Below are 26,144 nucleotides of genomic sequence, written 5' to 3'. Positions count from 1 at the left end.
ATGACAGGCTCCTTATTTTTCATTTTTATGTGCCATCTATTTTTAAAATAATGGACAATTGATTATAGGTTCCAGTCATTCTAGGCGGCCTTGACTCTGTCTTTTGACCAATACTATGTTGCCTAATACACGCAGCGCCACCATACGCTACCTCATTCCAAACCAAAGCAAAATCTCCTATTTCTATTCTCTCACTGATTTCAAACTTTCATTATACAACGGCATCAATAATACTATGGTCTGAATGTGCATATGGTTAGATAAGTGAAGAGAGAAACAGAGAACCCTTCGTAAAACGTCACTTAAAATTGTGTTTCCAAGCTACTGTGAGCTGTTTTCATATGTCATTACCGTTGGATGCCATTTTCTTTTGCTCAGCCTGATTCTGACTGAGCTCCTCAGGTTCAATCCTTAGTGCCAGGTTACGGTTGTGCAGCATTCTGACAAATAATGGAATCCAAGAACACTGTCTTTGCAGTATTTGATCATTATCCCTATCATTACTTCTCAATTTGCACCAAAAAATGAGCTCCAAAGAGCCTAGCTCTTATTAAAGAGCTCCTTAATTCCAACATGCAGAATTAGGAAGTTTCAAGCAGACTAGAAATACTAGGCAAATCCCAAGTAGGAGAGAATGCAGCACAGTTGAATGTACTAACAACCTGACCCTGGTGTTGGAAAGAAAGATGAGGTGTCTTGTTTCCAACCGTATCTAAGCACTACCTACAACTCTAAGGCTCATAATCACCAAAGAGCAAGTAATTCCCTTCCTGTGACTCAGAATACAGCACGTAAGGAAGAAAGAGTCTCCAGGTAGATCATCCCCAAAGCAAGGGATCTTCAAATGTATGTTGTCCAAGGGTAATGCTGCATTACCCTGACCATAGGCACTCCAGCAGGAATTGAAGGACATATTATCTCAAGTAGGAATTTTTGATTTGTGACAGTTAAATCGTTCTCATGAACATATTGGCTGTTTATCTGGGTATGTGGATGGCATTTTCTGCTATTTTTCTCTGCTTTTCTGTTTACATTGGATCCTGGGGTAATCTAAGCTCTGAATTAAAAAGGGAAACTGGATGGTATCTCTCATGCAATTCAGTTGAGAGGTCAAATTGTTAAAATCCAATTTTGGAACTATATGAGGAGATTTTGTCAGTTGCAATAAATTTGAATGAAGTATATGGTTATAGTGTTCTAAAAACAACTGTGCTCCAGGCCGCATGGGTCCTTGGGGGAATAGGAGGGCGTTTGCCCCGCCCACTCGGGCCTGGGGAACCTGCTGAGCTCCCAGGCCGGTCCCCTGCCCTCCAAAGTCCCCCCTCCCCCCAGCCACATTGGTCCTGGGGGCATAGGAGGGATGCCAGGGGAGATCAGGAGAGGCAGACGGGAGGGGCCCTATGGGACCTAAGGAGCAGGAGAGGAGAGGAGGGAGTTTGCCCCACCCACTCAAGCCCAGGAAGCCTGCTGGGCTCCCAGGTGAGGTCCTCTGTCCTCTGAGACCAGGGTGGGGGGCACAGCTGGGCCCCTTCTGTTCCTTCAGCCTAAGCCCAACTCCCCACAGGCCCCAGGGCCTTTTCCAGCCCTGTGGGTCCTGAGCATTGGCCCTGCCCACCGCCCAAACCTCACCCTTGCTTAGGCCCCACACTCCACAGCCAAGGCCTCCCCTGATTTTTTTTTCCCCTCCTCCTCTTTTTCACTATTGTGGTACTGCTGTACCTTCCAGTTGTTGATTCACCTATATTTTTATTTTCATATTCTTTCTAACATATCTGTTAGTTTCCTAGTCTAATTTTATTTTTTACTTTCTTATGTTCTCTCTTTTTTTTTGTCACCCCACATGGCTTGTGGGATCTTGGTTCACAAGCAGGGGATTGGGCCGAAGCTCCTGCGGTGGGAGCGCTGAGTCTGAACCACTGGACTAACAGAGAACCTCAGACCCCAGGGAATATTCATCGGACTGAGGTCTCACAGAGGTCCTCATCTCAGCACCAAGACCCAGCTCTACCCAATAGCGTACAAACTCCAGTGTTGGAATCCACAGGCCAAACAACCAATAAGACAGGAACACAATCCCACTCAAAAAAAAAAGAGAGTGAGAGAGAGAGGGCAAAAAAATATGTCACACATGAAGGAGCAAGGTAAAAACCTACAAGACCAAATAAATGAAGAGGAAATAGGCAATCTACCTGAAAAAGACTCCAAAGTAATGATAGTAAACATGATAAGGATCTCAGAAATAGAATGGAGGCATGGATTGAGAAAATACAAGAAATGTTTAACAAAGATATAGAAGAACTAAAGAACAAACAAACAGAGACGAACAACACCATAACTGAAATGAAAAATACAATAGAAGGAATCAATAACAGAATAACTGAGGCAGAACAAATAAGTGAGCTGGAAGGTAAAATGGTGGAAATAACTGCCAAGGAGCAGAATAAAGAAAAAAGAATGAAAAGAATTGAAGACAATCTCAGAGACATCTGGGACAATGCTAAAAGCACCAACATTCAAATTATAGGGGCCCCAGAAGAAGAAGAGAAAAAGAAAGGGTCTGAGAAAATATTTGAAGAGATTATAGTTGAAAACTTCCCTAACACGGGAAAGGAAATAGTCACCCAAGTCCAGGAAGCACAGAGAGTCCCATACAGGATAACCCTAGGAAAAACACACCAAGGCACATATTAATCAAACTAACAAAAATTAAATTTAAAGAAAAAATATTAAAAGCAGCAAGGGAAAAACAAAAAATAACATACAAAGGAATCCCCATAAGGTTATCAGCTGATTTTTCAGCAGAAACTCGGCAGGCCAGAAGGGAGTGGCAGGATACACTTAAAGTGATGAAAGAGAAAAAACTACAACCAAGATTACTCTACCCAGCAAGGATCTCATTCAGATTCGACAGAGAACTCAACAGCTTTTCAGACAAGCAAAAGCTAAGAGAATTCAGCACCACTAAACCAGCTTTGCAACAAATGCTAAAGACACTTCTCTAGGTGGGAAACACAAGAGAAGAAGAAGACCCACAAAAACAAACCCAAAACAATTAAGAAAATGGTAATAGGAACATACATATCAATAATAACCTTGAATGTAAATAGATTAAATGCCCTAACCAAAAGACAAAGACTGACTGAATGGATACAAAAACAAGACCCATATATATGCTGTCTACAAGAGACCCACTTCAGACCTAGGGACACATACAGACTGAAAGTGAAAGGATGGAAAAAGATATTCCATGCAAATGGAAATCAAAAGAAAGCTGGAGTAGCAATTCTCAAATCAGATAAAAGAGACTTTAAAATAAAGACTGTTACAAGAGATAAGGAGGGACACTACACAGTGATCAAGGGATCAATCCAAGAGAAGATATAACAATTATAAATGTTTATGCACCCAGCATAGGAGCACCTCAATACATAAGGCAAATGCTAACAACCATGAAAGGAGAAATCAACAGTAACACAATAATAGTAGGGGACTTTAACACCCCACTTACACCAATGGACAGATCATCCAAACAGAAAATAAATACGGAAACACATACTTTAAATGACACAATAGAACAGATAGATTTAACTGATATTTACAGAATTTCCACGCAAAAGTGGCAGAATACACTTTCTTCTCAAATGCACACGGAAAATTCTCCAGGATACATCACATCTTGCGTCACACATCAAGCCTCGGAAAATTTAAGAAAACAGAAATCATATCAAGCATCTTCTCTGACCACAACACTATGAGACTGGAAATCAATTACAGGAAAAAAACTGTAAAAAACACAAATACATGGAGGCTAAACAGTGCACTACTAAATAATCAAGAGATCACTGAAGAAATCAAAGAAGAAATTAAAAAATACCTAGAAACAAATGAAAATGAAAACATGACGACCCAAACCTATGGGATGCAGTAAAAGCAGTTCTAAGAGGGAAGTTTATAGCAATTCAATCTCACCTCAAGAAACAAGAAAAATCTCAAATAAACAATCTAATCCAACACTCAAAACAACTAGAGAAAGAACAAAGAAAACCCAAAGTAAGTAGAAAGAAAGAAATCATAAAGATCAGAGCAGAAATAAATGAAATAGAAATGAAGAAAACAACAGCAAAGAGCAATAAAACTAAAAGCTGGTTCTTTGAGAAGATAAACAAAATTGATAAACCCTTAGCCAGACTCATCAAGAAAAAAAGAGAGAGGATGCAAATCAATAAAGTTAAAAATGAAAAAGGAGAAATCACAACTGACACCAAAGAAATACAAAGGATTATAAGAGACTACAAACAACTATATGCCAATAAAATGGACAACCATGAAGAAATGGGCAAATTCTTGGAAACGTACAATTTTCCAAGACTGAACCAGGAAGAATCAGAAAATATAAACAGAACTATCACAAGTAATGAAATTGAAACTGTAATTTAAAATCTTCCAACAAACAGAAGTCCAGGACCAGATGGCTTCACAGGCAAATTCTATCAAACATTTAGAGAAGAGTTAACACCGATCCTTCTCAAACTCTTCCAAAAAATTGCAGAGGGAGAAACACTCCCAAATTCATTCTACGAAGCCACCATCACCCTGATACCAAAACCAGAAAAAGATATCACAAAAAAAGAAAATTACAGACCAATATCACTGATTAACATAGATGCAAAAATCCTGAACAAAATACCAGCAAACAGAATCCAACAACACATTAAAAGGATCATACACTATGATCAAGTGGGATTTATCCCAAGGATTCTTCAATATATGCAAATCAATCAATGTGATACACCACATTAACAAATTAAGGTATAAAAACCATATGATCATCTCAATACATGCAGAGAAAGCTTCTGACAAAATTCACCACCCATTTATGATAAAAACTCTCCAGAAAACGGGCATATAGGGAACCTACCTCAACATAATAAAGGTCATATATGACAAACCCACAGCAAGCATCATACCCAATGGTGAAAAACTGAAAACATTTCCGCTAAGATCAGGAACAAGACAAGGATATCCACTCTCACCACTATTATTCAACATAGTTTTGGAAGTCCTAGCCATGGAAATTAGAGAAGAAAAAGAAATAAAAGGAATACAAATTAGAAAAGAAAAGTAAAACTGTCACTGTTTGCAGATGACATGACACTATACATAGAGAATCCTAAAGATGCCACCAGAAAAATACTAGAGCTAATCAATGAATTTGGTAAAGTTGCAGGATACAAAATTAATACATAGAAATCTCTTGCATTCCTATACACTAATGATGAAAAATCTGAAAGAGAAATTAAGGACACAGTCCCATTTACCATTGCAACAAAAAGAATAAAATACCTAGGAATAAACCTACCTAGGGAGACAAAAGACCTGTAAGCAGAAAACTATAAGACACTGATGAAAGAAATTAAAGATGATACCAACAGATGGAGAGATATACCATGTTCTTGGATTGGAAGAATCAATACTGTGAAAATGATGATACTACCCAAAGCAATCTACAGATTCAATGCAATCTCTATCAAACTACCAATGGCATTTTTTACAGAACTAGAACAAAAAATCTTAAAATTTGTATGAAGACACAAAAGACCCCATATAGCCAAAGCAGTGTTGAGGAAAAAAAACGGAGCTGGAGGAATCAGACTCCCTGAGTTCAGACTATAATACAAAGCTACAGTAATCAAGACAATATGGTACTGGAACAAAAACAGAAATATAGATCAATGGAACAGGATAGAAAGCCCAGAGATAAACCCACACACCTATGGTCAACTAATCTATGACAAAGGAGGCAAAGATATACAATGGAAAAAAGACAGCCTCTTCAATAAGTGCTGCTGGGAAAACTGGACAGCTACATGTAAAAGAAAGAAATTAGAACACTCCCTAACACCATACACAAAAATAAACTCCAAATGGATTAGAGACCTAATGTAAGACTGGACACTATAAAACTCTTAGAGGAAAATATAGGAAGAACACTCTTTGACATAAATCACAGCAAGATCTTTTCTGATCCACCTCCTAGAGTAATGGAAATAAAAACAAAAATCAACAAATGGGACCTAATGAAACTTAAAAGCTTTTGCAAAGCAAAGGAAACTACAAAGAAGACAAAAAGACAACCCTCAAAATGGGAGAAAATATTTGCAAACGAATCAACAAAGGATTAATCTCTAAAATATATAAGCAGCTCATGCAGCTCAATATTAAAAAAACAAACAACCCAATCATAAATGGGCAGAAGACCTAAATAGACATTTCTCCAAAGAAGACATGCAGATGGCCAAGAAGCACATGAAAAGCTGCTCAACATCACTAATAATTAGAGAAATGCAAATCAAAACTACAGTGAGGTACCACCTCACATCAGTTAGAATGGGCATCATCAGAAAATCTACAAACAACAAATGCTGGAGAGGGTGTGGAGAAAAGGGAACCCTCCTGCAGTGTTGGTGGGAATGTAAATTGATACAGCCACTATGGAGAACAGTATGGAGGTTCCTCAAAAAACTAAAAATAGAATTACCATATGACCCAGTAATCTGACTACTGGGCATATACCCTGAGAAAACCATAATTCAAAAAGACACATGCACCCCAATGTTCATTGCAGCCCTATTCACAATAGCCAGGTCATGGAAGCAACTTAAATGTCCATTGACAGACGAATGGATAAAGAAGATGTGGTACATATATACAATGGAATATTACTCAGCCATAAAAAGGAACGAAATTGGGTCATTTGTAGAGACGTGGATGGATCTAGAGACTGCCATACAGAGTGAAGTAAGTCAGAAAGAGAAAAACAAATATCGTATATTAACGCATATATGTGGAACCTAGAAAAGTGGTACAGATGAACCGGTTTGCAGGGCAGAAATGGAGACACAGATGTAGAGAACAAACGTATGGAGACCAAGGGGGGAAAGCGGCGGAGGGGGGTGGTGGGATGAATTGGGAGAGTGGGATTGACATATATACACTAATATGTATACAGTGGTTAACTAATAAGAACCTGCTGTATAAAAAAAAAAATTAAATTAAATTAAAAAATTAAAAAAAAAAAAGAGAGAGACGTACCACAATGTTCACTGCAGCACTATTTACAATAGCCAGGACATGGACGCAACCTAAGTGTCCATCGACTGATGAATGGCTAAAGAAGATGTGGCACATGTATACAATGGAATATTACTCAGCCATAAAAAGAAACGAAATTGAGTTATTTGTGGTGAGGTGGATGGACCTAGAGTCTGTCATACAGAGTAAAGTAAGTGAGAAAGAGAAAAACAAATACCGTATGCTAACACATATATATGGAATCTAAAAAAAACAAAAAGGTTATGAAGAACCTAGGGGCAGGACAGGAATAAAGACACAGATGTAGAGAATGGACTTGAGGACACAGGGAGGGGGAAGGGTAAGCTGGGATGAAGTGAGAGAGTGGCATGGACTTATATACACTACCAAATGTAAAATAGATAGCTAGTGGGAAGCAGCTGCATAGCACAGGGAGATCAGCTTGGTGCTTTGCGATGACCTAGAGGGGTGGGATAGGGAGGGTGGGAGGGAGGCTCAAGAGGGAGGGGATATGGGGACATACGTATGCATGTGGCTGATTCACTTTGTTGTACAACAGAAACTAACTAACACAGTATTGGGAAGCAATTATACTCCAATAAAGATCTATTAAGAAAAAAAAAAACCCAAAAAAACTGTGTCCCTAAAGAACTGCATGGCTCAAATCGAAGGGGAAGACAGCTTTCCAGGCACAGAGATGAAAACAGCTTGACTTACGATCCTATGCTGATGAATATAACACATCCAACTGTTATTATAAGATAATTGAGTACTGCTAACTTAATAGGCAAGAGACCAGAGCTATGCAATAAACCATACTCAAAAGAAATATAATTAATGAGATACCATCTTTCATCTGGCAAATTAACAAAGCTGTGTATGTGTGTGTTTTAATTATGATTCTGAAGGCTGACAAGGATACAGTAAGAGAGGGTGTCCCCCAGATGGCCTGTGAGAATCTAGATTGATTCAACCTCTTTGAAGAGTAATTTGGCAATACCTATCATGAGTCTTAGTCATGCCTGGACTCTTGGGTTGAGAAATCTCATTTCAAGGACTCCATCTAAAGAAATAAAGACGTAGTCTAAGATACATGTAGAAGGGCATTGCTTGGATAAAGATATCTCTATCTCTAAAAAAGAAATAATTAGAAACAACATTAATAGTCAACAATAGCAGATGGGTTAAATAAATAGAGGTTCACTAAGGGATGGAATATAGGGTGAAAAAATGAAAACATGTGGTCTGGGTGTATAGCCAAAGATGCGTAAATGTGGCATGTGAAAACACTGAGGAAAGAATAACTTAAGAAATATATCAGGGGAATTCCCTGGCAGTCCAGTGGTTACGACTCTGCACTCTCACTGCCGAGGGCCTGGATTCAATCTCTGGTCTGGAAACTAAGATCCCATAAGCTGTGTGGCATGGCAAAAAAAAAAAAGGAAATGTATTGGAGCAACTATAGAAAAATTTGTCCAAAAAAAAAAAAAGTTTAGCTTTTTCAACACAGATCATATATAAAAGTAAATTGGATTAAATAGTTAAATGTAAAAAATTAACCATGAAAGTACTAGAAAATACTAATGTGTATGTGTGTTGTACATAAATAAAATTATGGGTCAAAAAGCCCTTTCTAAACAGTAGCAAATGGAAAAGCTGCAGATGAAAAGATTGCCCCATGCTAAACAAAACAGAAAGCATACCACAAATTGGGGGGAAATATTTGCTACAAAAGAATCAAAGGTTAATCTTTTTTAATCTAATAAGCTCTTAAAAATTAATGAGAAAAGTGGGACAACATTGTGGCCATTTCTATTTCTTTGTGAGCTGCCTGAGCAAGAAACATACAAAAAATATGCCTTCTTACTAAGACCTTAAGAAAATAATGATTTATCATTTTTAAGGATATAATGTCCAATACGGTGAAAGTGAAAAAAAAAAAATTAAAATAGGTTCTCTCATATAAGCTGGAGGGAATATAAATTAGTTGAATTCTATTGCAGGAAAATTGACAGTTCATATTCTAAATCTTAGCATTTGGCATATTGTTTGAACCAGGACTTTGAATTCAAGGAATTTATCCTAAGGAAGTAATCTTGAATCTGCACAACAACTTGGCCCTGAGGCTATTAGCTTCGAGGATGTATATAATAATGAAAAACCAGAAACAATTTTAATAGCCTCAAACTGGGGATTAATTAACGGAATTAAGTGACATCATGAATGGAATATTATATAGCCATTAAAATAATTGTAGAAAAATCTAATGAGATACTAGGAATAATTGTTAAGCAGAAAAAACAGGTTACAAACTAAGTATAGAAAGACTCCTCTTTAAATTAAAAATGACAACATATTTATGCATTTGCATAGAAAAAAATGAATATGTATGTGTTTATGTGTGTGTATATATGTCAATAGTGATTTGTATGGGTAGATGATTTTATTTTTGTGCCATAAGTATTTTCTATTATTTTCTAAAAGGAATATACACTTCTTTGATAAAAAGCACTCATTCCAAAAAGCAAACAAACAAACAAACAAAAAACCCCAAAACAAGTGACATTCAACTTTCCTTAAGAAGGGCCTAGGAAGGGTCTTAGACGGAAGACAGGATCAAAGAAAAGGTTCAAATTTATTACATATTCAAATCTGCTGCTATGTACAGAAGTAAAAACCCAATCAGTTTTCACTGAGGAGAGTGCTTTTGGAGGAATAAGAGAAATTTGCTTGTAATAAAGAAGCCCTTGGAAGGCATTCTACCCTGTCCCCTTTCATGGGGCGACCTGGGTCCTAAATAGCCCTTTTCACTTAGTTCCAGGATGAAAACGACACACCCCATTTACAAGGGGACACTGTGATAGAGCCTGGCCCCACAAAAGCAGAAGGCCCAGGCTAGGCTCAGGGTAGGTAAGCCCCACAGTGTGCCTGGGATAGGACCAGCATTGGCTCTGGTACCCAGGATAGCAAGACAACAGCAATGGCACAAAACAGGATGACTTCAGTTTTCTTGGTATTTTTCAGACTTAGCATAGTGTATACTCCCAATTACATTAGCTTTTGGAGCAGTAATAACTTCTCCAAAGAAAATATTTCAAAAGTGAGGCCGCAAATGCCCCTACTTCATGTGGCGGACACCTCAGAATCACCTTGATGCTGTGCTTCACCTGAGGACCTCTGCTCTCCTTCCTGTAATTCATGAGTGTGCAGATCCAGAAATCTTTTCTCAGCTCTTTGTGCTACTTTGGAGTAGCCTCAGGCCATCGCTCTCTGCTCTACTTCCAAAGGTTTTAATCATCTCCATGCTTCCCTTTCCTTTTTTCCTCCTGCCTTAAAAAAGGCAACTTGAAGATAGGCACCCATCTGTCTAGAATAGTTTCTGATCTCATAAAGTTTAACACTTTCTGTACCAGATGGGTGCCATCCTGATCTTCTTCTTAACACATCCTTGCAGCAATGACACTAGTTGGGCTGCATATGTCTTGAGAATAAATGTGGCTGTATCCTAATGCCATTGGACTATAGTACCCAGTAAACTATTCATATTTTTAGAATGGGAGAAGATTTTCCCCTACTTGGTCACTAACTGTTTCCTAAGTGGGCTCCAGAAATATGCCTTCAAAGGATGCCATTGAGTGTGAATGACAGGAAGACAGTCATTAGCTACCTGTCTCTGAAATGATGTAAGACAGAGCCGATCTCTGTGTCAAGGAGTTTAATTTCTCTTATGTCAGCTTTCCTCAGTGGAGTTTGTCAAGAATGGAGGTCTTTGCTTGGGCACGGCAGAGCAGGTAAAAAGGGGTTAACTGACACATTCAAGTACAGAAAGTTCGGTTTCGCCTCATTTGACACATCACTACTAGCAAAAGAGAAGGCTGAGAGAAACATATAAAGGACCATTATTCAAGACCGAGAGCCAAGTGGCCTCACTTACCTCTAGTGTAGTTAATACAATCTTCTCAACTGAAGAAAAATAAGCCTCCCACAAGAATTGTGTCTGCTGTCTAAGTGCTAGGATTTTATCCTGATGAATAGACCTGATTGTAGAAGGAATCTGTAACACAAGGTGAACACATAATAACTATAACGGGAAAACAATAAGATGCCATTTGATCAAAATAACCCACTTGGGTTAGGCTTTTATTCTTCACAGCATTCAGCTTCTAGCACACAGGTCTACTAAAAACCACCAACCCCTAAATTGAAAGTCTCTTCAGAAGTGTCAGCTACAAACAGCACTTACTGGGAATCAGCTTTAAGGACCTTAAATGCACGAGAGTTAGAGCTCACTTCTAAGATTTGGTAGCAGCTTATCAGTTGCTTAGGGTGTTCCTATAGTAGTCTTTGCTGTTTTCCCTTCTCAGATTCCCACACATCCGTGATCCTGCCCATGGACAACCAAATTCTACAGAGAAGGAGCTACATACAGCCTTGGAGCAAGGCTGAGAGACGTCATCCCCCAAGCACTTCTAAGACACACCACGCCAGGGACTACAAATGATCTACAAAAGGCTTTTTAGGGAATGTCTCTGAGTCTCTCCATTTAATATGCAGCTGGGGTAGTCACTTCTATGTGCATGTATCTCCTACCTCTCCCTGAGAGCTTTCTGCTCCCCAGACTTCTCTTTTTGGCTCCAGCACTTACCCCAAACTAACACAATCTGTCATGCATGTTTAACCATCACTGCCCTCTCCCAGGCTGCACAATTTTAAAGGGGGGATCTATGCCCTGTCCATCCTGCTACACATTTTATAGCTAGGAGGGTGGCTTTTATGTATAGGTACACCGCACAGATACTGTGTGTTCAGTTCCAGACCACCACAATAAACCAAATATCGCAATAAAGCGAGTCACACAAAATTTGTTTGGTTTCCCAGTGCATATAAAAGTTACGTTTACACTATAGTCTATTAAGTGTGCAATGGCATAATGTCTAAAAACACAATGTAAGTACCTTAATTAAAAATACTTATTACTAAAAAAAAAACACTAACCATCATCTGACAGCACAGGGTTGACACAAACCTTCAATTTGTTAAAAAAAAAAAAAAGCATCTACAAAGCATAAAATAAGCGAGGTATGCCTGTAGTAGTTATTCAATAAATAGAAGTGGAATTGAACATGGCCATCTGAAGCCACCAAAGGGATATCATTATTTTCACTAGCAGTATAACTCAATGGTTAAGCACAGGAACATGGGCGTTAGACCACAGTGGGAGTCTTGGCTCTGCCATTTACTAGCCCTGCTTCCTTGGACAAGTTACATGATCTCTCAAAGATTTCATTTCCTCACTTATAAAAGGGGGATATAGTACTAACATCATAAGGTTGTTATGAAGATCACATAAGTGCTTCGCACAATGCCTAGCACATGGGAAGCTTTATTAACAAAGCAATTATTACTGCTACCATTATTATTGACTTAAGGGTGATGATATTCAAAGACAGACCAATTGCTTAATGTCTGCATGTGAACTTGCTTGGGTCTGGAGCTCTGAAATGTACTTCCTGGGTGTCTGGTGAGTCTCCTTGGTTTGCTCCCTACCTTCACCTATAGCTCAAAGGCTATTTCATTTATGGAGTCTATACTTAGGGGAGATTCCTTGTGATTAGCAACTGTCCTTTTGTGCTCACCTCTTTCTGCATGCTTGCCTCCCTAATGTGTAACTAATCAGTCAGGCATGGGAGCCTGGACTGAAGCAGGAATGCTCCACTAGCTGCTTTAGTAAGAAAGTTACCCATGGCATTGTGACTAAGACTACGTCTGAATTTCCAGTGGTGGCGAAGGAAGTAGGAGCATATTTTTTGATTCAAGACCACTCTTACGGGAAGCCATAGAACTGCTTCACAGTATCTACATAAGGACAAGTTCACTTGCTTTGGCAACGTCCAGAAGCAGATACTAAATCTGCAGCCCCAAAGTGTGTATCTGGATTCCCAACACTGAAGCAGCATGGAGGCAACAGGTAAAGGAGAAACATTAGCCTGAAACCAGAGCTCAAGGTCAAGTGGAAATAAAATATCCTTGAAGAAGGCAGAGAAACCATTCAGATCATGGATCCTTCATAAGCCAAAGAACATTTATTTTTATTTACTGAGAAAATTACTCAGATTGCCAAAGAAAGACTAGAAAAAAATTACCCTCCTCAATTTTCATAATCATACCCTCTTCTGAACGTCAGTGGTACTTTCTAAGAGTCATACAGGTAGACAGTTTCATCATGATCATGAGGAACCAGTCCATTAGAAAAATGTCAAAATCTATCATCACTATGTGCTCTCCGGAAAACTGAGTAGGCTGTGGTTATGAAGGCAGAAAGGGATAGCACAGATGAGCTTACCAATACAACCCTTCTCTTCTATTAGCCACATCTTGATGTTACTACATCAAGTGAAATATATCCTACCCATTTGTGCATATGATACAAGTGTCTGACAGCACTCTTCAAAGTGCTCTGGAAGATAATTCCAATTGATTGAAAAGACAGAGTTCCAAATTTTAATGGCATTTGGCTACTGGTTATTAATCTGCTTGTCCCGAGAGACAGGTATGGGAAAGTGATAAATTAATTCCAATTTGGCCGGATTGTTCAAAGTTGCAGAACTCAGTGAAGTCTTAATAAAAGATCATGCATGGTAACGGAACTAATGGAATCTACCAAGATAGATATAGGAAAGCAACAGTAAGCTCTCTTGGTGACATGACAACAAGAATATATGCAAATAAAAACACCTGAGCTGTTCTAAAACAGGAAATGAAAAATGGTAACATAACAAAAACACTTCCCAGAGCAGACATTTGGGCTGGGTGCCAGTTCTTTAAAACCACTGTCAATGACAGTGCAGTCATCATTCAATATGGAGGCAGGTGTGCAAAGACAGACTGCATATGAGAGAGGAAAATGCCAGCAAGTTTGAGTAGGTGCAGAATGAAAACATCTCCAGCGTCAAGCCAAAGTGTTGCCTCAGAAGGTGAAATGCTTCTGGGGAATCAACTCTGCTGAAATGGTAGAGACCAGACAACCACAATTCAGTATCCTGGAACACGCTCCGTTCTCAAAGACAAACTCCCAACTTAGTCACATCAAATTCACAGGAGCACTGGTACATAAATGGAGAAATTATGGCTGGTATTTTTTATTCCCTTTCTTTCCTAAATTTCCTTTAATGAGCATGCATTATTTTTTAAAAATCATAAGAGGAAGGAAAAAGGCAACATGGAAAAGAACCACATCTATCACTTTTGTTTGGCCTGTCATGAGTGAATGTTTTAGGCACACACCATCTCTGTGTGGGGAGAACTCTACTAGATCACGTGTCCTCCTTTTGCTTCTGAGGTCCCAGGGGCCTTGGAAATCACAGATCTGAGTACCAGACACAAGGCATGTTTTAGGAGCTGCGTTCAGCTTGGCTTGCCTAATTCATGGCCCTCTTGGTTACAGATATTCCACTGTTACTTTAGGGAGAGTACTGAGTTATTTCACCAGCCAGTTAGCAGACTGGCCAGCAGCACAGAAGTAGAATCAATGATAGAGTTAGAAAGTGAATTTCCTGAATATCGAAAAAAGGACATTAAAAAATATCATTTTACAAATATTTGTGGTAGTTCAAGATAAAGTACAATGCCATGAAATAAAAGCATTAAAATATTCCATCATTTTAGAGAAAAGAGTATGGCAATTTATGTTGAAGCTAAAACATTATTGCACAAAGGGTCTTTAGAAATCCTCAGTGACTGACTATTCCTGCCCCAGGATTTTTCTGTGAGTATCATATCCCCCTTCCCAGGCAGCTCTTGAGAAGTTCAAACTTTAATTAGGCATATACATATACATCAACCAATCTTGTGGAAGATTGGTTGATGTATATGTGTGGATTTATTTCTTAGCTCTGTATTCTGGTCCATTAGTCTATATATCTGTCTTTATGCCAGTACCATACTGTTTTGATGACTGGAGCTTTATAATATATTTTGAAATTAGGGACTATATGCCTTGGCTTTGTTCTTTTTCCTCAAGATTGATTTGGCTATTTGGGGTCTTTTCTGGCTCCATATGGAGTTTAGAGCTGTTTTTCTATTTCTGTAAAAAACAAATGCCATTAGGAGTTTGGCAGAAATTGCCTTGAGTCTGTGGATCACTTTGGGTAATATGGACATTTTAATAATTAGTAAGTCTTAATTCTGCAACAGAAGACAACATGGATGAACCTTGAGGACATTATACTAAGTGAAATAAACCAGTCACAGAAAGACAAATAATTAATGAGTCCACTTATAAGAGATACTAAAATAATCAAATTCATAGAATTAAAGAGTAGAATGGTGGTGACCAGGGGTTGGGGGATAGGAAGTGAGGAATTACTAATAAGTGGGCATAAAGCTTCAGTTAAGCAAGCTGAATAAGCTTTAGAGACCTGCTGTAGCACATTGTACCTACACTCAACCATAATGAGTACACGTCAAAATTTGTTAAAAGAGTAGATTTCATATTACATGTTCTTACAACAATAAAATTAAATGGAAAAAATCTAAATGGCCAAAAATACATTTTAAAAAAACATACATTTTCATTTGAGGCTGCTCTTTTAAATATACATCTTAAAGATAACACTCACTCACGTACCCAGACTAGATCATTTGAGCAATGATAACACTAATTATAAGAATCAGCCCTAGAGACCTCTCTCTTTCTGAAAATTAATCTGAAGGCAGATACGGAATTGGGAAAGGAGTACAAAGTGGCAGCAGGATGGTACAAAAACTCTCTGCTATCATTTCTAAACATTTTGAATATTGAGGGGGGTAGATACACACCTCTTCTCAGTATCAAAGTTCAGTGTGGTCTACCTGCAACTTCTCCTTCTCTGAATATATTCCCTGGACCTGAGCAGATTGTGTGTTGGGAAGTGAACGATGTCATGTTAAATGACTTCATATTCACCATGACCCAGGCAATTTTCTTCTCCTGATAAAATTTCTTTTACAGAGCTGACCTTTTGGATTCATCTTCTTTGAAAGTTTGGATGGGGGCAACAGTAATCCACTGATCTGTTGAAGGCCACCACCACCCCTTCCTTACCTGTAATAACAATCTCTCATCACCTATGACGGCAGCTTGGTTCCAATTAATCACTTCAGAGAATGGCAACTCCCATCCATTGCTGAGCATCACAGGGACACAGGCGGCCTGCACAAAGAAGGGGACTTCGTGAGTGTGAGGAATACGGCAGCAGGAACCCTTCCAATCGGAGGTGAAATTGGTACAAATTCAATTACTGGCATGAATCCTGGACTGCGGAGGTCAGAAGAAAAGTGGGCTTTTATGAATTATCAAGTCACATGAAGGTTGTCTGTATCCAGCTGAGATTTTGCTATTTGCAAGTCTTGCCCTAGAATGTGAAAACCCCATTTCTATTCTTGTACATGGTTTGGCTGACCTTACCTCTATGGAGGCAACTGGCCTCCGCTGAAGAAGTTTTACTGATGTAACAAAATCGCTCACCAACAAAATCCTAGCGTAAAACCCACCTTGAACATGAACAGCCTTGTCAGTGTAACTGCCACAGTCCACTTGCAAAGTGGTTCACCCCAATGTCCTGAGCAACAAAGAACAGTTCGGCATTCCTGATAAAGCGTTTTGTGGACTAAACTGTTACCGGGTGCCCACCTTTCCCTAGCCATGTAAACATCTGAACTTTGTTCCCTTCAGTGTGGAGGGATCCCAACCACTGTCGTACCAATTTACTACCTGCACAGGGACCTAAGAGCCAAGAAACACCAGGCTGATGACAAAATTCTGATTGCAAATAACTCAGAATCCAAAGCAGAGAACAATTTGCTCCATGCAACATCCCAAGAGGCTAGGGGAATGTCAGGAATGGTATGCTTTGTAGAACGTGCCACAAAAGACTTTCAAGGGAAGGAAGCTCTCCTGTCAGAGGACAGGACAGAATGATGGCAGTTAAGAAGCACTGCGACAAAAGCACAGATTCAGCCAGGGGCAGAGCACAGAGGAAGAAAGGACACAGTAGCAAGGGGTCCGGGAGCTGAGGAGGAGAGAGGTGGAAGGCGTGCTTTCTTGCCAACAAGGAAGGCTGGTTGCAACTTCCAGGTGGGAAGTGTGGAGAACTGTCTCAGCAGGTGAAGGCATTTCTGCAAAGTGAAGGTTAATAGCAGAGACCCAGCAGCTCCAGGAGCTCTGAACTTCAGAGCCTGGGAGGAGGTGGGCTGAGTGAGTGCCTCCACCTTGCTGGGTATCGCGCTCAGCATTTAGAGGAACTGAGTAACGACGGAGATGGGGACAGAACCAACGATTTTGCTTTTGGGAAATACCACCCATCAGCCATTTTCATTGCTCTTGAGACTGGCTTCCAGGAGGAGGTCTGAGTCTCCGTGGAGCCCAGGTCGGCTGCCTGGTGGGCAAGCAGATGTGCCCTCTGTTTGTAAACACATCTCTGAAGAACTCACCCTCCCTTGAGATTCCCATCGAATCTCCTCATGTCCAAAGGCAGGGAGTAAATCCTCCCTCCGCCCCCGCCCCCCACTCATAAAAATGTTGCAGATTTTCTTGGGAAAACAGATTTCACGTGTTCAAGGCAAGTTCGGCTTAGACCCCAGGAGAAGTGCTACGGTTAAACTCCGCCCCAGTCTGACGTTGAGTCCTCAGCCCTATTCTGGGGAGGATCAGGGTCTCTTACCTGCAGAGCCTCCAGGAACCTGAAAGACCCAAGCCTGCGACCACGAGGAACCAGACAGAAAGTGGCATTGTGCAGCATTTCCCGATAATCATACCTAGAAAAAGAGGAGGAGCCATCAGCAAACAAAGACGCCTTAGGAATGGGGCAGCGGAGAGGGTCGGGGAGGATGAATGAACACACCTGGGGTGGGTGCACACCTACCAGAAATTACCCAGAGCAACTCGGCGATACACAGGCAAGCCTCACTTTTCCAGGGCGGGAGGTGGGCAGGGTTGTTGCATGAAGGAGAAGAAATGTGAACCATCACATTGGACAAAGAAATTAGGGCCTTTTGCAAACAGTACATAAAAGACAAGTCTGATGGTCCCAGCAAAATTTTGGCTTGCCCAGCTTTTGCTTCCCAAGTCAGATTTTTGTGTTGGATGAAAATAGGTTGCCCCCATAAGCTTAAAAAGTACTCACTGCTAGTTGTTCTTTTTTAATGCCATGTCATTCAGTAAAATGAAGGCTGTTCTTGTTTCCTACCCCACGAACCCATGCTACTAAAACCTACTCAGGAAACCTCCATTCCAAGCACAAAACATTTAGTTTCTCCTTCAAGCTGGAGTTTCTACTTTTAACCAAGAACATTTGGTTACCCCAGACAAACACTCCTGTATAAGAATGGTTGGCATGGAGGTGAGAGAGAAGGAGCCAGACCAAGAAATGGGGAAAGAGGAATAACAGGAGAAAAAAAACGGTGGGGTCTGTGGGAACCTGAGCAGCAGAAGAGATGATTGTTTCTTTTCCTCAAACACCATTTAGTTGTATCACACTGTTTCTACGCTTGAAAAAATACAAAATGTAATATGAACGTCACCCGTCTCTTTATACCGGTGAAGTGCAGGAAGGGTAACAAGCATCTCATTTTATTCAGGGCTAGCACTATAAAAATGATTTCCAGTGACTTCCCTGGCAGTCCAGTGCTTAAGACTCTGCAATCCCAATGTAGGGTACATGAGTTCAATCCCTGGTCAGGGAACTAAGATCCCGCAGACCACACAGCATGGCCAAATTAATTAATTAATTAAACTAGAAATCTTTTAAAAATAAATAAATAAATATAAATATAAATGATTTCCACAAATACATTCCTAAACACACAGTTGAAAGTTCATTTGGAGCTTCAGAAAACTTGGGAAACTGGAGATGGCCCAGGTCCTGTGAAGGCCCAGTTTCTCAGAGCCAGGAAGAAATCACTCTCCTTTTTCAAGAGCCTCACAGGCTCGGCAGACAGGTGACTTTGACAGTAGCATATGTCACCAGCATTTTCTGACTCTAATAGTCTAATTTAATCATAGCCTGAAGGCATTGGATTCTTCCCTCCTCTTTTGGGTATACTGATATATACGTTTATATTTTTCAAGTCCACATCTATTTTTATATTCTCACACAAACTAGGCATATGGGAATAAGTCAATTTTTGATTATAAACCCATCATTAAGAAGAGACATCATGCAAAGGACCATTTACTTAAACAAGCATGTACAACTAATTTGCACAAGGAAAGGTCACCGTGAATGGATTAAGATTATCTCCATTGAGAGTAAAATTTAAAAAAAAAAAGAAAAAGAAAAAGAAAAAAGAAAACCCTTGCTGCATTAACTAAACTGCAAAATAGACCTCAAAGCAGAAAAGATTTTTAAGAGGGCTCAAATCTAGCTAAATGAAAATAATAATAAATTATGATAGTAATGGCTTCTCTTCCTTACCAAACATAGGGAAATAATTGACAAGTATCTTCAAGTTCAACTGTTGATAATGTCTGAATATCTACCTAATCAGTGGAGAAGAGTGAAATATGTACATACACATAATATATACGTATAAAGTTTAAACTGAAACTTTTTTTTAATATAAAAAGGTCAAATATACTTGAGGCTACAGCAAAGTTTTATAAATGCCCAGAATAGAAACCCCTGAGGGGCTAGAACAGAAGGCCCTACCTCCTCATCATTAGGCTGCTAAAATGTAAAACCCTATTAACGTGCTGGATTGTAACAAGTTTCAAAGTTGCCAGTTGCAAAATTTACTGTAGGGAAGGAGTGGAGCGAGAGGAAAGGCAGAAAACTTGTAGGAAAAATTCAAATGACAGTTATTCAAGCTGTTGATTTTTAAGTGGTTGTATAGGAAGATTTGCTGATGCAGTGAATAAAGCTTCATGATTGAAACTTGTGTTCATTCACATAATAGGTAACAGGAGATGGGGGACAATCATTCTTGCTGGAATCAGGAACCCACTAGGTAAGCTGTGAGATTAAGAACAAAACGATGGGCTCTCTGGGCCTCAGTTTCCTCATCTGCAAAATGAGTCAGTTGGGCAAGATGACTAAAGATTGTTTTGAACATTCCATTATTCTTTATGTTATCATTTTTAGGTAAGAAAGAAGAATGTCCCTTTGAGAGTATCCCATTGCTCCAAAAGTCTCCATAACCATTGTATGTATGTATGTATGTGTGTATATGTGTCTACAGAAATCTGCTCGTGTACACAATGTGTAATGTGTGTATTTATATTGACACACAAAGACATACAGAAACATAATCACTCATAACCTGAAACAATGATTTTAGGATTTCTAATCATGCTCAACCCATGAACCAGCCTCATTCTTGGGCTCTAGTGACAGTGAGCCTATGAATTACTGTGTATTACAATTGAAGAAGTAATGATGCCTGCAAAGGGGACAATCTTTCTAATTGAGCCACGTATGTATTTGGTACCCTCTCACTCAGCTCTCTGATGTTCTCCCATGCCCCATGTCTACCTCCTTCTAGGTGCTTAAACTTGTTCATTTATTCAATCATTCCTTTAAGAAATACTATGTTCCAGGCACTGTTCTAGTCTTGCAGATGTTGTGTAGAGAAGATGCTTCTTCAGCTGCTAGATCTACCAAAGACTCATCGGAGAACTAGAAAGACTGATGAGGACTTCAGGTGTAACATCTCCTGAGGGCATTTGTATTAAGTACACTGTGGAAGCCTGGCCTTCCAAAATGACACACTAAGGAATTCTGTGGACACTCTTCCCAGCAAAACAATAATTTAACTGGTACAAATTATAAGAGCATTCATTGAAAGTTTCTGGAAATTGTCCTAAGGTCATGATGACAAATGGAAAAACATTTGTTCAAGAAAATCTACCAAATCTCGGCAAGAACTGAGAGCGTCTGGAGCATCTGAGCCAAGATCTGCTCCATCAACAACCCCCATCAGCTCTGCCTAATAGAAGTTCTAACGTAGGTGAGTACAGCTGAGAAGACTGGTCTCCCTCTATCCCCAGTTCCCATCGAGAAAGTGAAAAGACAACCTATAGAAGAGAGAAAATATTTGCAAATCATAAATCTGACAAGGGACTTTTATCCAGAAAAGGTAAAGAACTCTTACAACCCAACAATCAAAAGACAAATAATCCAATTTAAAAACAGACAAATGGGGGCTTCCCTGGTGGCACAGTGGTTAAGAATCCGCCTGCCAATGCAGGGAACACGGGTTCGAGCCCTGGTCCAGGAAGAGCCCACATACCGCAGAACAACTAAGCCCATGCACCACAACTACTGAACCTGCGCTCTAGAGCCCGCGAACCACAACTACTGAGCCCACGTGCCTAGAGCCCATGCTCCACAACAAGAGAAGCCACCACAATGAGAAGCCCACGCACCACAACAAAGAGTAGCCCTCACTCACCACAACTAGAGAAAAGCCCGCACACAGCAACAAAGACCCAACGCAGTCAAAATAAATAAATAAATAAATTTATAGGGAGATTAACCAAGATGGCGGAGTAGAAGGACGTGCTCTCACTCCCTCTTGCGAGAGCACCAGAATCACAACTGGCTGCTGGACAATCATTGACAGGAAGACCCTGGACTTCACCAAGGAGGATACCCCACGACCAAGGACAGAGGAGAAGCCACAGTGAGACGGTAGGAGGGGCGCAATCAGAGTAAAATCAAATCCCATAACTGCTGGGTGGGTGACTCACAGACTGGTGAACACTTATACCACAGAAGTCCACCCACTGGAGTGAAGGCTCTGAGCCCCACATCAGGCTTCCCAACCTGGGGGTCCGGCAACGGGAGGAGGAATTCCTAGAGAATCAGACTTTGAAGCCTAGTGGGAATTGATTGCAGGACTTTGACAGGACTGGGGGAAACAGAGACCCCACTCTTGGAGGGCACACACAAAGTAATGTGTGCATCGGGACCCAGGGGAAGGAGCAGTGACCCTGGGGGAGACTGAACCAGACCTACCTGCTGGTGTTGGGGGGTCTCCTGCAGAGGCGAGTGGTGGCTCTGTTTCACCGTGGGGATAAGGACACTGGCAGCAGAGGTTCTGGGAAGTTCTCCTTGGCGTGAGCCCTCCCAGAGTCTGCCATTAACCCCACCAAAGAGCACGGGTAGGCTCCAGTGTTGGGTTGCCTCAGGCAAAACAACCAACAGGGAGGGAACCCAGCCCCACCCATCAACAGTCAAGTGGATTAAGGTTTTACTGAGCTCTGACCGCCACAGCAACAGGGAGGGAACCCAGCCCAACCCATCAACAGTCAAGTGGATTAAGGTTTTACTGAGCTCTGACCGCCACAGCAACAGTCAGCTCTACCCACCACCAGAGCCTCCCATCAAGCCTCTTAGATAGCCTCAACCACCAGAGGGCAGACAACAGAAGCAAGAAAAACTATAATCCTGCAGCCTGTGGACCAAAAACCACAGTTACAGAAAGATAGAGAAGATGAAAAGGCAGAGGGCTATGTACCAGATGAAGGAACAAGAAAAAACCCCAGAAAAACAACTAAATGAAGTGGAGATAGGCAACCTTCCAGAAAAAGAATTCAGAATAATGATAGTGAAGATGATCCAGGACCTCGGAATAAGAATGGAGGCAAAGATTGAGAGGATGCAAGAAATGATTAACAAAGACCTAGAAGAATTAAAGAACAAACAAACAGAGATGACCAATACAATAACTGAAATGAAAACTACACTAGAAGGAATCAATAGCAGAATAACTGAGGCAGAAGAACGGATAAGTGACCTGGAAGACAGAATGGTGGAATTCACTGCTGCGGAACAGACTAAAGAAAAAAGAATGAAAAGAAATGAAGACAGCCTAAGAGACCTCTGGGACAACATTAAACACAACAACATTCGCATTATAGGGGTCCCAGAAGGAGAAGAGAGAGAGAAAGGACCAGAGAAAATATTTGAAGAGATTATAGTCGAAAACTTCCCTAACATGGGAAAGGAAATAGCCACCCAAGTCCAGGAAGCGCAGAGAGTCCCATACAGAATAAACCCAAGGAGAAACACGCCGAGACACATAGTAATCAAAGTGGCAAAACTTAAAGACAAAGAAAAATTATTGAAAGCAGCAAGGGAAAAACGACAAATAACATACAAGGGAACTCCCATAAGGTTAACAGCTGATGTCTCAGCAGAAACTCTGCAAGCCAGAAGGGAGTGGCATGATATACTTAAAGTGATGAAAGGGAAGAACCTACAACCAAGATTACTCTACCCGGCAAGGATCTCATTTAGATTTGATGGAGAAATCAAAAGCTTTGCAGACAAGCAAAAGCTAAGAGAATTCAGCACCACCAAACCAGCTCTACAACAAATGCTAAAGGAACTTCTCTAAGTGGGAAACACAAGAGAAGAAAAGGACCTACAAAAACAAACCCAAAACAATTAAGAAAATGGTCATAGGAACATACATATCGATAATTACCTTAAATGTGAATGGATTAAATGCCCCAACCAAAAGACATAGACTGGCTGAATGGATACAAAAACAAGACCCATATATATGCTGTCTACAAGAGACCCACTTTAGACCTAGGGACACATACAGACTGAAAGTGAGGGGATGGAAAAAGATATTCCATGCAAATGGAAATCAAAAGAAAGCTGGAGTAGCTATACTCATATCAGATAAAATAGACTTTAAAATAAAGAATGTTACAAGAGACAAGGAAGGACACTACATAATGATCCAGGGATCAATCCAAGAAGAAGATATAACAATTATAAATATATATGCACCCAACATAGGAGCACCTCAATACATAAGGCAACTGCTAACAGCTATAAAAGAGGAAATCGACAGTAACACAATAATAGTGGGGGACTTTAACACCTCACTTACACCAATGGACAGATCATCCAAAATGAAAATAAATAAGGAAACAGAAGCTTTAAATGACACAATAGACCAGATAAATTTAATTGATATATATAGGACATTCCATCCAAAAACAGCAGATTACACGTTCTTCTCAAGTGCGCACGGAACATTCTCCAGGATAGATCACATCTTGGGTCACAAATCAAGCCTCAGTAAATTTAAGAAAATTGAAATCATATCAAGCATTTTTTCTGACCACAACGCTATGAGATTAGAAATGAATTACAGGGAAAAAAACATAAAAAGGACAAACACATGGAGGCTAAACAATACGTTACTAAATAACCAAGAGATCACTGAAGAAATCAAAGAGGAAATAAAAAAATACCTAGAGACAAATGACAATGAAAACACGACGACCCAAAACCTATGGGATGCAGCAAAAGCGGTTCTAAGAGGGAAGTTTATAGCTATACAAGCCTACCTAAAGAAACAAGAAAAATCTCAAGTAAACAATCTAACCTTACACCTAAAGAAAGTAGAGAAAGAAGAACAAACAAAACCCAAAGTTAGCAGAAGGAAAGAAATCATAAAGATCAGAGCAGAAATAAATGAAATAGAAACAAAGAAAACAATAGCAAAGATCAATAAAACTAAAAGTTGGTTCTTTGAGAAGATAAACAAAATTGATAAGCCATTAGCCAGACTCATCAAGAAAAAGAGGGAGAGGACTCAAATCAATAAAATCAGAAATGAAAAAGGAGAAGTTACAACAGACACCGCAGAAATACAAAGCATCCTAAGAGACTACTACAAGCAACCTTATGCCAATAAAATGGACAACCTGGAAGAAATGGACAAATTCTTAGAAAGGTATAACCTTCCCAGACTGAACCAGGAAGAAACAGAAAATATGAACAGACCAATCACAAGTAATGAAATTGAAACTGTGATTAAAAATCTTCCAACAAACAAAAGTCCAGGACCAGATGGCTTCACAGGTGAATTCTATCAAACATTTAGAGAAGAGCTAACACCCATCCTTCTCAAACTCTTCCAAAAAATTGCAGAGGAAGGAACACTCCCAAACTCATTCTATGAGGCCACCATCACCCTGATACCAAAACCAGACAAAGACACTACAAAAAAAGAAAATTACAGACCAATATCACTGATGAATATAGATGCAAAAATCCTCAACAAAATACTAGCAAACAGAATCCAGCAACACATTAAAAGGATCATACACCACGATCAAGTGGGATTTATCCCAGGGATGCAAGGATTCTTCAATATACGCAAATCAATCAATGCGATACACCATATTAACAAATTGAAGAATAAAAACCATATGATCATCTCAATAGATGCAGAAAAAGCTTTTGACAAAATTCAACACCCATTTCTGATAAAAACTCTCCAGAAAGTGGGCATAGAGGGAACCTACCTCAACATAATAAAGGCCATATATGACAAACCCACAGCAAACATCATTCTCAATGGTGAAAAACTGAAAGCATTTCCTCTAAGATCAGGAACGAGACAAGGATGTCCACTCTCACCACTATTATTCAACATAGTTCTGGAAGTCCTAGCCACGGCAATCAGAGAAGAAAAAGAAATAAAAGGAATACAAATTGGAAAAGAAGAAGTAAAACTGTCACTGTTTGCGGATGACATGATACTATACATAGAGAATCCTAAAACTGCCACCAGAAAACTGCTAGAGCTAATTAATGAATATGGTAAAGTTGCAGGATACAAAATTAATGCACAGAAATCTCTTGCATTCCTATACACTAATGATGAAAAATCTGAAAGAGAAATTATGGAAACACTCCCATTTACCATTGCAACAAAAAGAATAAAATACCTAGGAATAAACCTACCTAGGGAGACAAAAGACCTGTATGCAGAAAACTATAAGACACTGATGAAAGAAATTAAAGATGATACCAACAGATGGAGAGATATACCATGTTCTTGGATTGGAAGAATCAACATTGTGAAAATGAGTATACTACCCAAAGCAATCTACAGATTCAATGCAATCCCTATCAAATTACCAATGGCATTTTTTACGGAGCTAGAACAAACCATCTTAAAATTTGTATGGAGACACAAAAGACCCCGAATAGCCAAAGCAGTCTTGAGGCAAAAAAATGGAGCTGGAGGAATCAGACTCCCTG

The 26,144-nt window shown here is 39.8% G+C and overlaps 1 protein-coding gene across 1 annotated transcript in view; it reads right to left on the bottom strand.

Annotated features, from left to right (window-relative positions):
- Window positions 1-26,144, bottom strand: part of EXT1 (exostosin glycosyltransferase 1) — a 302,521-nt gene that overhangs the window by 25,176 nt on the left and 251,201 nt on the right. The window contains exons 2-4 of the mRNA XM_059902444.1: window positions 17,793-17,886; window positions 16,175-16,282; window positions 11,027-11,146 (exon numbers count right to left, since the gene is read on the bottom strand). Coding sequence (XP_059758427.1) covers window positions 11,027-11,146; window positions 16,175-16,282; window positions 17,793-17,886 — 322 coding nt within the window. The remainder of the gene's footprint in view (window positions 1-11,026; window positions 11,147-16,174; window positions 16,283-17,792; window positions 17,887-26,144) is intronic.

Source organism: Balaenoptera ricei, chromosome 17 (genome assembly GCF_028023285.1).
Source record: "Balaenoptera ricei isolate mBalRic1 chromosome 17, mBalRic1.hap2, whole genome shotgun sequence".
Classification (NCBI taxonomy): Eukaryota; Metazoa; Chordata; class Mammalia; order Artiodactyla; family Balaenopteridae; genus Balaenoptera; species Balaenoptera ricei.
This window is presented reverse-complemented; position numbering and strand designations above follow the sequence as displayed.